Consider the following 14,840-nt stretch of genomic DNA (forward strand, 5'->3'; position numbering starts at 1 on the left):
CCCGATATATTTTATATATGGGGAAACTGAGGCCCAGAGATGTTAGTGACCGACCCACCGTCATATGAAGCTACGGTCATCCGAGGCGAGCTGGTGTTGTTTCTACGCTACCAGTCAATTAATAAATATTAAGCACCTAGTTTGTGCTAAGAGCTGTTAAGGGATGCAAAGAAACGCAAAAGACAGCCCCTGCCTTCGAGGAGGTCACAGTCTAATGGGGGAAACGACTTCAGTCAATAAGCATTTATTAAGGGCCTATTGTGCTTATAGGATACAAGGAAAGGCAAAAATTGACAAAGGGAAGGCACTAGAATTAAAAGGGCAAATTAAAAGAAAAAACAAACAGGGTGGTCTCCTAGAAAGTGTACTGGATTTGAAATCAAGAGAACCTGGGTTCAAATTCTGACCCTACCACTTGCAATCTGTCACTTGAACAAATTACTTTTACTTTTAAGTCGTTGGGTCTCCGTTTCAGCACCAGTAAGATGAAGGAATTTTATCAGTCCTTTCCAGCTCTAAATCTGTAACCCCATGGGTCTGGTTCTTATCAGGGGTTTGGCCATTAGGGTATGACATTTTTGGCTACTGCAGCTCAGGTGTTACTAAAAGCATGGAGGGGATGCACTCATTGATCTTAGGGATTTAAATGTGAAGAGTGCTCCACCTCCTAAGATTACAGAACAAGAGCAAACAAAAAAGAGCATGAGGAATTTGGAATAAGTTTTTAAATATATTTTTATTCATTTTGTTAAATACATTCCCCACTTACATTTTTAGAAATTTTTAACAATTTTTAAAAAATTTGAATTTCCAAATATCCCTCTTCTTTCTCCACTTCCCTTACCAGTTCTTTCTCTATAGGTGGATAGCATTTTTTGTCATGGGTCTTTTGAATCAGAGTAGCTAAGTCTTTCATGGTTGAGTTTATAATATTGCTGTTATGTATACAATGTTGAGCCATTCCTTAATTGATGGGCATCCCCATAATTTCCAATTCTTTGCCATCACAAAAAGAGCTGCCATAAATTTTTGTACATTTAAGTCCATTTCCCTTTTCCTTGATCTCTTTGGGTAGTGGTATTGCTGGGTCAAAGGATATGCATGGTTTTATAGCCCTTTGGGTGTAGTCGGAATTTGGAATAATTTTAAACCAATCCTTATCTAATAAAGGAATTGTTGTTGTTTGTCCTTCATTCTCGAAGAGGAACCCAACATCCAGAAGACTATGCCATGACTTGCACATGAATTGCATTTAAGTGAGGGAGGACTGTGCAAGGTCACCAGCCTCAATTTCTCCTCCAGAGCCGTCTGGGTGCAGTGGCAAGATAAATCTGTATGACTGGAGATGGCCCTGGATGCAGTTGTAGACCTTGGACTTTTTAAGAAGCTAAGGTCCTTCAGAGTTCTCCCTTTGAGTGGAACAAAGGCCCATTTGGTTTTTTAGGCTGGTTAAGAAATGAGCAAAGGAATGGCTGCTTTTATTAAAAGAAAAAAATCAAACTGGGAGAAGACCCTCAGGCAGGGTTTCTGGTCAGAACAGAAACAATTACTGTTTACATTCACTCTGAGCTTTAGGGGCCCACTAAGTGGTGCTTGGTCTGGAATCTTGTTGGCTAATCAGTGAGAGGCCAAGTGAATTGGATTTAAGGCTTGATCTTTTAGAAATCTAGCCTGTAAATTCTGAGTTACCTAGCTACATTTCTGCCATCAAAATTTACATTCCTTTGGGCTAAGCACCCAAAGGTAAGGTTATGATTCCTCTTGTGGACCCAGGGAGAACTGGGAGGGAAGAGAAGGGGAGGAAAACAGGAGAGAAGAGAGGAAGGAGCTGAGTTGCCCAGCTGGAACTGGCCAGTTGGGCCCCCACGAGGCAGTTTGGACTACTTACAGGTTGTTGTTTGTCCTTCTGTTCTGGAAGAGGACCTTGGCTTCAGGAAGATGCCATGATTTGCAAATGAATTGGATTTAAGTGAGGGAGGACTGTGCAAGGTTACCAGCCTCACTAGCTCCTCTGGAACCATCTGAGTCTGGTGGCAAGATAAGGAAGACTGGAGGTGGCCCCCAACTGAGGAATAAAAATGGAGCAGTCTCCTTCCCTAGAGATATATAGATTTGTTCAAATGACTTTAAATAATGTTAGAGATAAGATAAGGTTCTGAATGCCTTCCATCATTAAGTAGCTTGACTTTATATCCATTATTAACTAGTTAAGAGCCTTCTGTGGTTCAGTGGTCCTGTTGTTAGGAAGCAGTCCTGATGAGGTTTAGGGGTGCTGGGACCCCAAAATCAGAACACACAGATCCTACCCAAAAGAATTCGACCCAGACTTTCTTTCAGCGAAAGACAAAGTTTATTAGAACATCCGTCATATTGGGCAGACTCTTAAGGAGTCTGAACATTAGTAAGCTATTAGCTAGATTATAAGAATCTAAGTAGTGGCTAGATTTTAAGAATCTGAGCACCTTAATGGAGACAAGATGGAACTTATATACAGAAAGACTGGGAGGGATCTGGGAGTGGCCAGTTAGTTGGGGGTGACTGGAGGGGGTCATCTAAGGAAGATCTAAATGGGAGTGGCCAGTAAGTTGGGGTGTTCAGAACTCCTGGACCTGGACCACTTGGCCAAGGAAGAATGGAGTCTAGTCAGGATTAAGGGTGGGAAATGGCTGGGGGTCCACAACGAAAGACCAGTTGGTTGGGATTATACACGTGTTTTTCCTTTTTTTGGGGTCTAGATCCCATCCTCATCAGTCCCACTTTCAGTCTTAAAGAAAAGGGGAGGAAGAAAGAAAATAAGCATTTATATAGCTCCTATGTGCTGTGCTAAGTGTTTTTTATAAATAATACTTCATTTGATCCTTCTATTCTGTTCCTATTCTATCTGTCCCCATAACTGATAGCACAAGGTCTGTTGAATAGTAAGATCGAAGTAATATCAATAATTCTGGTGGCTCAAAATTTTTTTTTGCCTAGTTAGTTTTTTGTTATTTCTCTTAGTCTCTGATAAGCCCCAAATCTATGTTTTATTGACACAGCTATTTAAACTGTTCATTTGCAGATGTTAAACTTAAGAGTTGATTGTATCTAAATAATTGAGGGGTCAGGGAGAAGGTTAGAATTTGAACTTTACAAGCAAATATTGTTAAATAAATAACATTTCCAAGAGGCTTAACTTTAGACACCTTCTGTTTTCCCCACTGTAGACCAGGTCTATATTTGATTATTTCCTCTTATGAATTCTCCTTATCAAGAAACTTGAATGACATTCAATCAATCTGTTAATTAGTCAGCATTTATCAAGTACCTGCTATGTAGCAGGCATAGAAACTAAGCACTTGGAGATACAAAAAGAGGTAAAAGATAGTCCCCCTGCCCTCAAGGATGCAAACAAATATATACATAGCAAGACCTATCTAGGATGACTAGGAAATAATTAAGAGGCACTCGAAATAAGAGAGGTCGCGGAAGGCTTCCTATGAAGGGTGGGATTTTAGTTGCTACTTAAAGGAAGCCAGGGATATCAGTAGTCAAAAGTGGAGGAGGTAGAGCATTCTAGGAAGTGGAGTCAGCCAAGGAAAATACTTAGAGCTGAGAGATCAGTGTCTTATTTATGGTTTGAAGAGTACATGGTAGGGAATAAAATGTAGAAAGACTGGAAAAGTGGGGCATGGGGGAGGCTAAGTTTTGTGGGGCTTTGAATTCCAGTTTTGTATTTGATCCTAGTGGCAATAGGGAGCTGCTGGAATTTATTGGCCAGATACTTTGCTAAGCAAGAAAGTGCTTAGCAAAGTATCATTATTATCTCATTTGATCCTCACCACAACCCTCAGTGATAGGTGTTTCTTATGGTTATCCCTTCCACGTCACAGGGTTAGGGGCCCAGCTGCCCTTGGAAAATCCACGTAAAATTTTTTGGCCCTCCCTTTGTACCATAAGAGAAGTCTGAATTATTATGGTATTAAAAGATAAAATATGTTGATATTATACAATACCGTACATATATTTTATGCATTTCTGAGTTTCTAAACTTCTGTGTCGTCTGCTGATCTTTGCGTGTTTTCCATCTCTTCCATGAAACTCCCAAAAAGTTCTTGTTTAATTTCTTCTGCTGACCCGCAGTATATTGAAATGGTGATGGGGAAAGTCTAGAAGGGATAACTATTATCCTCATTTTACAGATTAGGAAACTGAGGAAAACAGGTTAAATGACTTGCCCAGGATCACAAAGTTAATAAGTATCTGAGGTCAAAATTGGACTCGGGTCTTCCTGACTCCAGACCTGGAACTGTATCCACTGTGCCTCTAGCTAGCTGCTCAGTAGGAAGTTAATCAGAGATGAATAGAAAACATTCCTTGCCCGGGGTGCCCCGGATTGAAACTGGATAGCATGAATTTGTAATGCATCCAAACAGTAACTTTTGTGACTTTGTCTTGTTGTTCTAAACTTCTTTCAAGTAAAATTGGGGAAGGTGGATAGTGGGATTGACCCAGAGTAAGAGATTAGAAAGGCTGCAGCAACAGAAGGACAAGGGGGCAAGGGATTCAAGGGTAGAGGACAGTCCTCATTCAAAAGGCTAGTTGAGTCAAGCCAGGTTTGTGAGCATACATCTGTAATCCTTGCTGCTGGGTGAGATTGAGACTGATGTATTGCTTAAGCTTTGAGAATTCTGAATAGCAGTAGCTAAAGCTGATCAGTTGTCCACACTAAGGCTGCACCATGTGGTGAATCCTCAGGAGGAGCCAGGGACCTGTCAAGCTGGTTATGGAGCAGTAAATCAGTCCAGGTCAGAAATGGGGCCTATCAAAGGTTCTCTGCCATTGTACAGTAGCATCTGGCCTATGAGTAGCCACTGTACTCCTAGCTTGGGTGCAATAGGGAGACTCGGTCTCAATCAAACAACAGACAAACAAATAAATAAAGGGTTAAGACTGAAGGACTGTGGTGAAACCAGGGGAGGAGTAATCTACTGGGTCCACAGGAAATAAATTGTATACTTGCCTTTTTATATACTCAGTATTTTATACAAATGTACACTTATTGAAATGAAAAGAAAGCTAATGAGTATGAAATACTATACACCTGAATTCCTTCTACCTAAACAAGATTTGTCATGTTAGATACAAGCTGCTCATTACTACTCACAAAATTTTATAGTGTTTTTTTAAGTTGGATTTTTTTTTTGCTAATTTTATTTTAGCTTCTGTGAAAAACATTCCCAGATTTTTAGGGGGGTGAAATTTTAAATGTAAATCCCTAAACTTTGTTTTTCCTCTTATTCAGTTAGGTGGAGGTGAAGAAAAGCAAAAAGAAGGAAAAAAGAAAAATAAAGAAGGATCTACTGATGGAGGTCGAACAGAGGTAAATTTCTTTTTTTAATATTTAAAAAAATTTTTAAAATTAATTTATCTTTTGTTTTCGACAATCACTTCCATAAGCTTTTGAGTTTTAAATTTTTTCCACCTCCCTCCCCAATACAGCATGCAATCTGATATAGGCTATTATATATACATTCCTATTAAACATTCCTGATATACATTCCTATTAAACATATTTTCATATTAGTCATATTGTAACAAAAAATTAGAAGCAATAGGAGGAACCATGAGAAAGAAACAAAACAAAACTGAAGAAAAAAGAGCAAAATAGTATCCTTCAATCTGCATTCCAACTCCATCATTCTTTCTCTGGATATGGATAGCATTTTCCATCAGACTTTTGGAGATGTCTTAGATCCTTGCATTACTGAGAAGAGCTAAGTCTGTCAAAGTTAGGCATATCGTAATGTTAGATACCTCACAACATGGCTATTACTGTGTACAATGTTCTCCTGGTTCTGCTCACTTCACTCAGCATCAATCCATACAAGTCTTTCCAGGTTTTTCTGAAGTCCATTTGCTCATCATTTCTTATAGCACAATAGTATTCCATTACATTCATGTACCACAACTTATTTAGCCATTCCCCAGTTGGTGGGTATGTTCTCAATTTCCAATTCTTTGCTGCCACAGAAGGAGCTGCCATAAATATTTTTGTACATGTGAGTCCTTTTCTCATTTTTATGATCTCTTTGGGATACAGCCCTGGAAGTGTGCTATTACTGGGTCAAAAGGTATGCACAGTTTTATAGCCCTATGGGGGCTAGTTCCAAATTGCTCTCCACAATGGTTGGATCAGTTCACAGGTCCACCAACAATGCATCGTTGTTCCAAATTTCCCACATCTTCTCCAACGTTTATCATTTTCCTGTTTTGTCATATTGGGCCAATCTGATAGGTGTGAGGTAATACCTCAGAGTCGTTTTGATTTGCATTTCTCTGATCAGTAACAATTTTGAGCATTTTTTCATATGACTATAGAAAGCTTTAATTTCTTCATTTGAAAACTGCCTGTTCTTTTCCTTTGACCATTTATCAATTGAGGAATGACTTGTATTTTTACAAATTTGACTTAGTTCTCTATATATTTTAGAAATGAGGCCCTTTTTAGAGATGCTGGTTGTAAAAAATTCTTTCCCAGTTTCTGCTTCCTTCCTGATCTTGGTTGCATTGCCTTTTTGTGTAAAAATTTTTCAGTTTAATGTAATCAATATTATCCATTTTGCATTTCATAATGCTCTCTATCTCTTGTTAGTTTATAAATTCTTCTGTTCTCCACAAATCTGACAGGTAAACTATTACTGGCTCTCCCAGTTTGCTTATAGTATCAGCCTTTATATCTCAATCATGTACCCATTTTGACTTTATTTTGGTATATGGTATAAGATTTTGGTCTATGTCTAGTTTCCTCTTCATTGGTGTTGAATTCACGCTTTTCATTTTATCATACTAGTGATTTGTTTTTCTTTTTTCTTTAATTTACCAAAGGTTTATCTATTTTATTGGTTTTTTGTTTTTTCATAAAACCAGCTCTTAGTTTTCTTAATTCAGTAGTTTTCTTAATTTCAGTTTTATTAATCTCTCCTTTGGTTTTTAGTATTTCTAATTTGGTATTTAATTGGGGATTTTTAATTTGTTTCTTTTTCTGTTTTTTTTTTAGTTGCATGCCCAATTCATTGATCTCTTTCTCTATTTTATTCATGTAAGCATTTAGAGATATAAAACTTCCCCTAAGAACTGCTTTCACTGCATCCTGTAAGTTTGGTATGTTGTCTCATTATTGTCATTGTCTTGGATGAAGTTATTAATTGTTTCTGTGATTTGTTGTTTGACCCATTCATTCTTTAGAGGTATATTCCTTTCTGTCCCCATTCAGTTTTCTCCAGAGGTCTACTATCTAACTTTTCTAAAATTCTATTCACCTCCTTAACTTCTTGTTTATTTTGTGGTTAGATTTATCTAGTTCAGAGGGGAGTGAGGTTAAGATCTCCCACTAGTATAGTTTTGCTGTCTGTTTCTTCCTGTAACTTCCTGAACTTCACCTCTAAGAATCTGGATGCTATACCACTTGATGCATATATGTTTAGTAATGATAGAATGAACTTCATTGTCTGTGGTGGTAAGATCTATTTGTGCTTTTACTTTGTCTGAGATTAGGATCGCTACCCCTGCTTTTTTTTACTTCATCTGAAGCATAATATATTCTACTGCAACCTTTTACCATTACCCTGTATGTATCCCTCTGTTTCATATGTGTTTCTTGTAAACTACATATTGTAGGATTATGGTTCTTAATCCATTCTGCTATCTACTTCTGTTTTATGGGAGAGTTCATCCCTTTCACATTTACAGTTATGCTTACTATCTGTGTCTTTTTCTCCATCCTATTTCCCTCCTGTTTATGAGTTTCTTGCTCCTTTCTCCCTTTCTCTCACTAGTGTTTTGCTTTTGACCTCCTCCCTTCTATTAGCCCCCTCCCTTTTCTTCCCCTTTATCTTTATTACTTCTTCCTTCCCTTCTATCCCCTCTCCCTTTTCCCTCCTATTGCCTATAGGGCAAGTTAGTCCCAAATTTTGGGGGTTTTGTGTAGCTGTTTTCAGAGATACTTTCAGAGACCTGTAAATTTTCATTTCTTCCAAAGTGATATGATAAGGGGCGAGGTGTTTACTCCTCTCCTGGCCTGTGCTGTGGTCTATGAGTCACCACAAGCACTCTTTTCTGCCTTGGAACTGTGAGGAGGATTTCCTTTCCACCACACCAACGTTCCTCCTCACCCCAGGACCGCCACCCAGAACTATGACCCAGATCCAAGCATGGGCAAAGCAAGAGATTCCTGCCTCAGCACTGGCAGAGAGATCCCTGCAATCCCCCTCCGATCAGCCATCCCATTCCACCTCAGTCAGTGAGTCAGAAGGTCCGGAAGCAGTCACCACCCCTGGGGCTGCATGCAGGGACTGGGGCTTGCCTTTGGCGTTCATGGGTTGAGAAGTCTGGAAACCACAATAGCTGCCCATGATTCAGTCCTCTGAGGGCTGCTCCAGGTTCACTGAGGCCTGTTTTGCCTGCCCACCCACACTAAACTGGGTTCCTCTCCCTGCCTGGTGTGATATGCCTTCTCTGATCAACTGTCCAGGTTGTCTTGGGCTAATTTGTTTCACTGTCTTTTTGTGGGTTCTGCTGCTTTAGAATTTGTTTAGAGCCATTTTTTACAGGTATTTGGAGGGGTTTGGGGGAGAGCTCAAGCATGTCACTGCTTTTACTCCACCATCTTGGCTCCATCCCCCCCGAACTAAATTTTTAAAAAAGACACTATCAGATTGTTGGTTGAAGGAATCTATTTTTTCCTTTGATATCCAAAGTTAGGTCTAGGAATTATAATATTTAGGAATTTCATTCTGCTACTTATAATTGCATAATGCTAAAGGAAGCATCAGGGAGAAAAGATTTTCTAAAAAAGAATTGAGATTAGAAGCTGTTAATGAGAGGAAAAACAAACAGATGAGAACAAGAGGTTTACAGGGAGACATACAGGTGGGATAGCTTTAGAACTAATATGTTGAATTTTTATTTCATTTTATTTATTTAATTTTTTAAGGGAGTTTGGAATGGAGATTCAGTTTTATATATAGCCCTTATTTTCTGTTCTTTGTGTATGGAAATTTGTTAACCGTTTTTTTTTTTGTTTGTTTGTTTGTTTTTGTGAAGCACTGTATGACAAAAAAAAAGTTCTAAAAATATTAAAATAGAAAGGAAGCAGGAAAAAAATTGATTGTGAAGAAGAGTTTATGGTCAAAAAAGTTAGAAACTGATTCTAGGACCCTTTTATTGAAGACTTAAGAAATATTAATATAGTACATAAGTTTATATTGAAAAAACAAGGAGCTTAAAAGGAACCCAGTTTTCTGAATCCTGGAGGTTGGTATAGACCAGAGGTTACCTTGAAAATCATTTAGATGTAGGTTGCACCTTCTGGGATTTCTCAGAACCTAGAGTGGACACTGATCTTTGGAAAGACAAATTGCTCTGGAACCTAAGGACCTGGGTTCAAAGACCACCTCTGTATGACCATAGGAAAGTCACTTAATCTTCATGGGCCTCAGTTTCATCATCTGTAAAGAAGAGGCAGTTGGAATAGATGACTTTCCTCAGTCCCTTCTCGCTCTAAAATCCATAATCTTTCTCCTGTCCCTGAGAACCACATTTCATTGGACTTAGACTCATAGAACCAACCTATATTTAAACTCATCTCTGGTTGTAGTGTGACAGGATGAAATTAGCCTTATACCCTTCTTCTGTTCTGTTTGATGTTGACTGCCTATGAGCAATGTTACACTTTCTGTTTTAGTAATTTTAGGCATTTTTCCAGAAGTTAGTACAAAATTTCCAGTGGAATGCAGCAGAACAAAGGAACCAATTTTTAGCTGTGTGTTAGAACAGGTTTCACTAGCTTTTCTTAGAGAGAGCTGTCTCTACCAGTAATGTAGCCGATTAATTTGTAATGCTTTAGTTTACTTCCTCCAATTCCTCCCTCTCAGCAAAGAGCTGTGCCTCCTCTTTTACTAAGGATATAGAGGCTATCCTTTGTGAACTCTCTGTCTTTCTCTACCTGAGAACTCTTAACCATCATTCTCCATTCTCTTCTTTATTTGACAAAGAGCAGGTCCTTCCTGCCAAGGTCAGTCCTTCTATTTACATCATTTCCAGTTCACTTTTTTGACCATCCTCTCTTACCTAGTTCTTTGTTATTTCTTCCCCTCACTTGATAGTACCATCTCCTCAACCTATCACTGTATCACTATCCTACCTTTCACACACATCTTTAGAAGAAGCTGTCTGTAGTCATCATTGCTGTAAGAGTTAGTATGAAAGAGTAATGTGAAAGAAACCTCAAAAGAAAATTGGCATAGTTTTTTTATCAGGGGAGTGATAGAATTAGACCTATGCCTTAGATTATTTTTAGCAGCTCTGTAAAGTATGGGAAATTATGGATCCTATCAATATCTTCCAAGGATTTATGTTCTTCCTTGCCTCTGCAGCAGGTGTTGGCACATAAACATTAATCACCCTCATGATGGTCTTTTTATTTGTGTTCATCATCTCCACTGCAAGTGAGAAAACCAAGTGTTTCGTGATGCTTCTTGTTATCTTGGCTATGTAGTGAAACTGGCTCCTTCATTTGCTTTTCTGAGGAGAACTTGTTACTGGTCCTTCAAGACAGAAACACCTTTGTCCATTTCGCTTTCATTTGTAATGAGAATATCAGTATGGATGTAATTCAGTATTTCTAGGAATGTATTTTCTCGTTTGGCTAGATAGAAACTTCATATTTAAAGTAGTACCAAGAGTTAAATTAATGTTTATAAATGTCTTAAAACCATGTAATTCTCAGACTATTTCCTTTTCTGTTTTGCCACCTTCATGGAAGCTGTACAAGGCTGAAGACTTGTATTTTTATCTATTTCATGAGATCTCGCGGCCAGAGAATTAAAACCTGTGGATGATGAGCCCTTCTTTGCCTAATAAGGCTGGTCTTCAGACCCTAGATAGAATTCTGTCATTGGACCTGCGCTTATCCCATTTGGTAGGGCCTGCACTTGTCTGCCATAACCTTAAGGAACCTGTGGTCATCTGCATACCTCAGTGAGACACTGGGCTAGGAGTTTTGAGATACTGGTTTTGTCTAAAGGCACTTTTCAAATTTTAACTTGTTAAGGTATTTAGATATTGTATAGGATTACTGAATATGTGTAAGTTATCAATGGGCATATTTGAATAATTCTTAATATAGCTAAAGCCATTTGGAAATAGAAACTTAGAGAAATGGTAACAATTCTCTAATCACTTACACATCTGTTGTTCACATTACTTGTTGCGTGCTAAAAGTATACATTGTTTTAGATGAATGGTAGTACATAAACAATTGTAATTTAAGTCCTCAGTAATTTGAGTGTCACTGCTGCCTGATTATGGTTTCTTTGTTTGAATTGTGACGCATGTTCATAATAGCAGTGACTTTAGCAACTAATGAAAGTCAGTTTCTTAAGCCCTTTTTTGAACTTCAGAGCATCTTTGTGGATGGTTCATCCAAAATATATTTGGGCAAGGGTCCTGGCTGAAAGAGGAGATTTTAAGCAGAATTTGGGTGGTGGAGGACCTAAGATCACCGTCTCTGGAGTCAGAGGAGCTGGGTTCAAATCCTTTGCTGAAATTTGCTACCCTTTTGACTGTAGACAGATAACATAAACACCTGAGCATCAGGTTCTCTTATTTTGGGTTCTGAAGTTCCTTCCAGTTTCATATCCGTGTTCCTGGAAGGTTGGAAAGACAATATAAGGGGTCAGCAAGAAAAGGAAAAGGAAGTTAGTTGTGGCTGTCAAGATACTAGCAAGGTAAACATTGGGCTTCACCAGCAGTTTGCCACAGCCATTCTTCAAGTAAGCTACTAGCAGGAATGACAAAGGAGTTGAGAATTCACTTTCAGCAAGAAAGGCAGGCAAGAAGAATTTTGCACTGACTTGCACTGAATATGCAATGATATATTTCTGCCATTCCCAAGTAATTGTTATGATAGAAAACCACAAATCAATATTATCTCTGTATTTGTTAGTTTTTTTTAAAACATTTCCCAATTACATTTTAATCTTATTTGGCCTACTGGCCATGAGTTTGACACCTCTGCCCTTGAGGGTAGCTACAGTTTAAGCTGTAAGAAAAAGAATAACACTAGATACCTCTAAAAGCTTGTGGTGAGAAAATGTAAGAAGAAAGTCATCAATGAAGCACATAACCTCAGATGGCCATATAAGAAGTTAGGAAGTAGTAGTAAAAAGCACAATAAGCTACAAATTCTGGTGCAGGGAGGCAGACTTCACTTCATAGTGTGGAATGGTGGAATTAGACCCATACCTCGAATATTGCTCTGTAACTGAAAGAGAAAGAGACTCTTTATGTGCAAAAATATTTATAGCAGATCTTTTCGTAGTTGCCCAAAATTAGAAACTAATGGTGTCCTTTATGGGAAATGGCTAAGCAAATTGTGATCTGTGAATGTAGTGAACTATTGTGCCATGAGAATGATGAAATAACCAATTTCAGATGAATCTGAGAGGACCTTATGGAGGGATGCAGAGTAAAGTGAGCTGAACTGTGAGAACAGTCTTTAAAATTTAACAGTATAGAGAAGAAAAAAACAAACTTTAGAAGTCTTTACAGATTGATAAACCACAAGTCAAAAAGAATAAAAATGATACATGCCACTCATTTCCGAACAGAGAGGTGATGAATTTAAAATGTGGAAAAGGATATAGATTTTCATCCTTGACCAAGGTAAGAGTTTGTTTTGCCAGACAATGCATTTATGGGCTTCATATTATCATTGTTTGTTTTTGTTTTTTGCTCAGTTGCAGAGTAGCATGAGGATTGGGTAAATCAAAGGGGGAAAATGTAGTTGAAAAGAATTGTAATTAGCAGTGTCATTAAGGATACTAAATTTTGAGAAACTTTGCACCAAAAAGAAGTTTACCCAATACTTTAATATTATTATTGGCATAATTTTTGTTATAAATATCTATGCATGAATTGTAATTTTAAAAAATCCCATCTTTAGTCCCTGTAGCACAGACTATTCTCTGTGCATAGTTGAATTACTTCAGCTGCTCTTCCCAGCTTTGTTTTCTTTGTCATTTCATCTTCCTTATACAGTACATGAGGGGTTGTGATATCAGAGTCCAAACGTGGTGACTCAGATCATTGATGAAAAAAAAGTTGTCTGTAGCTTCAAATCCCTTTTTTGTCTTCAGATTTCGTGTGAATATCATAAGAGATATGATTTCTTTCTTTTGGTAATGGATCTACTTGTTGATTGATCAACAGTGATTTCCTGTTTAATGGGCATACATCTATAAATATTTGCAAACCATCCAAAATTGTTAGTCAATATAGAAATAGGAGGAAATTTTTTTAATGCAGTGATTTCATGCCCTGCCCCCCACGGGAGCCCACCCCAGTACTGAGTGCCATTGTACTTATTAATCTCTGGGTTTTACGTCCCACAGTGGTCAAGTTACTAATGATGAACTTTTTTTTATATAAAATTGGTAGTGATATTTTAATTGTTTAGTGCTCTGATTTACAAATATTTCTCTTCCCCTCCATCTGTCCATTATAACAAAGAATAAAAAAAGATGAAAAGGCAGTTCATCAAAACTAACCAACATAGTTGATGAATGTTTTCATATAGGTAGTTATGATTGGCCCTTGGAAAGCAGATAGCTGTTGCCAAAACTTCTGGTCCTTTCCAGCATGGCATGGACTGCCAGGGCTTGTGTCCAGGGCTAGGAAGTTGATTCTGGTTTTCCCCCTACCTGTTTGACTGTTGCTTCTCAGCCTTCTCTGCAGGATCTTCATCCAGAACATACCTGTCATTAGTGGATCCTCCCCCCAGGTATCTGTCCTGGGCCCTCTTCTATCTTTATAACCTTTCTCTTGGTGATCTCATCAGCCCCCATAGATTCAGTGATCATCTCTGTATTGATGATTCTGAAATCTACTTATCCATCCCTAACCTCTCTGTTGACCCGCAGCGTAGCATCTCCAACTTCCTGTTGGACATTTTGAACTGGTTACTAAACTGAGTGTTTTCGAAACTAAACTCATTATCTTTCTCTAAAAAAACCTTCCCTTGTTCCTAATTAGCTTCCCTATTATTAGATACCACCATCCTCCCGGGCTTGTGATCTAGGTTTCATTCTTAACTCCTCACTTTGAACACCACCATTCCCCTCCCCCCACCAAATCCAATTTGTTCCTAAGGCATGTCAGTTTCTGCTGCTACCCTGGTCTAAGAGTGATGGTTTATTTATCTATCTATCCTTTATTTTCCTCATCTTATTTGTCTTGCAGTTGAATCCTTGGCCTGAATATATCAACAAACGTCTTGAGATGTACGATAAACTTAAAGCAGAACATGATGCCATTATGTTAGAGAAAGCTTTGAAAGATAGTCAGCCAATTAAAGTCATCTTACCTGATGGTAAACAAGTTGATGCTGAATCCTGGAAGACTACTCCATACCAAGTGGCTTGTGGAATTAGGTATGAAACACCTTTATTTATTTTTGTACTCTTTTATACTCAAATTAAGTTGCCTAATATGGTTTTATATTTTCTTCACTCATTGGGGTTAAAAAAAATCTAGTTTATTGTAGTTTTATGGATTTAAGAGAAAATTTATTTTCTAATTTTAACCCCTTTAAAAGATATTTTTGTTTACTTAGTCAAATTTTGACCAGAAGCAAGTGTCACATTCAGGGAGACTTATCTGTCATCATGTTTAATGTCAAAATAACCATTATTGGAAGTAAAAAGGAACACCAGTTATTTGAAGGGGTTTGGGGGAGAGCTCAAGCAAGTCACTGCTTTGACTCTGCCATCTTGGCTCCACCCAAATTCTGTAATACTTGTTTT

At 38.1% G+C, this 14,840-nt stretch overlaps 1 protein-coding gene across 1 annotated transcript in view; it reads left to right on the forward strand.

The window, feature by feature from the left end:
• The window catches only part of TARS (threonyl-tRNA synthetase), a 37,852-nt gene that overhangs the window by 477 nt on the left and 22,535 nt on the right, over positions 1–14,840 (forward strand). Inside the window, exons 2-3 of the mRNA XM_027869057.1 lie at positions 5,282–5,359; positions 14,278–14,468. Of these exons, the coding sequence (XP_027724858.1) occupies positions 5,282–5,359; positions 14,278–14,468 (269 nt within the window). The remainder of the gene's footprint in view (positions 1–5,281; positions 5,360–14,277; positions 14,469–14,840) is intronic.

Source organism: Vombatus ursinus, unplaced genomic scaffold, assembly GCF_900497805.2.
Source record: "Vombatus ursinus unplaced genomic scaffold, bare-nosed wombat genome assembly UNPS02014791.1, whole genome shotgun sequence".
Lineage (NCBI taxonomy): Eukaryota > Metazoa > Chordata > Mammalia > Diprotodontia > Vombatidae > Vombatus > Vombatus ursinus.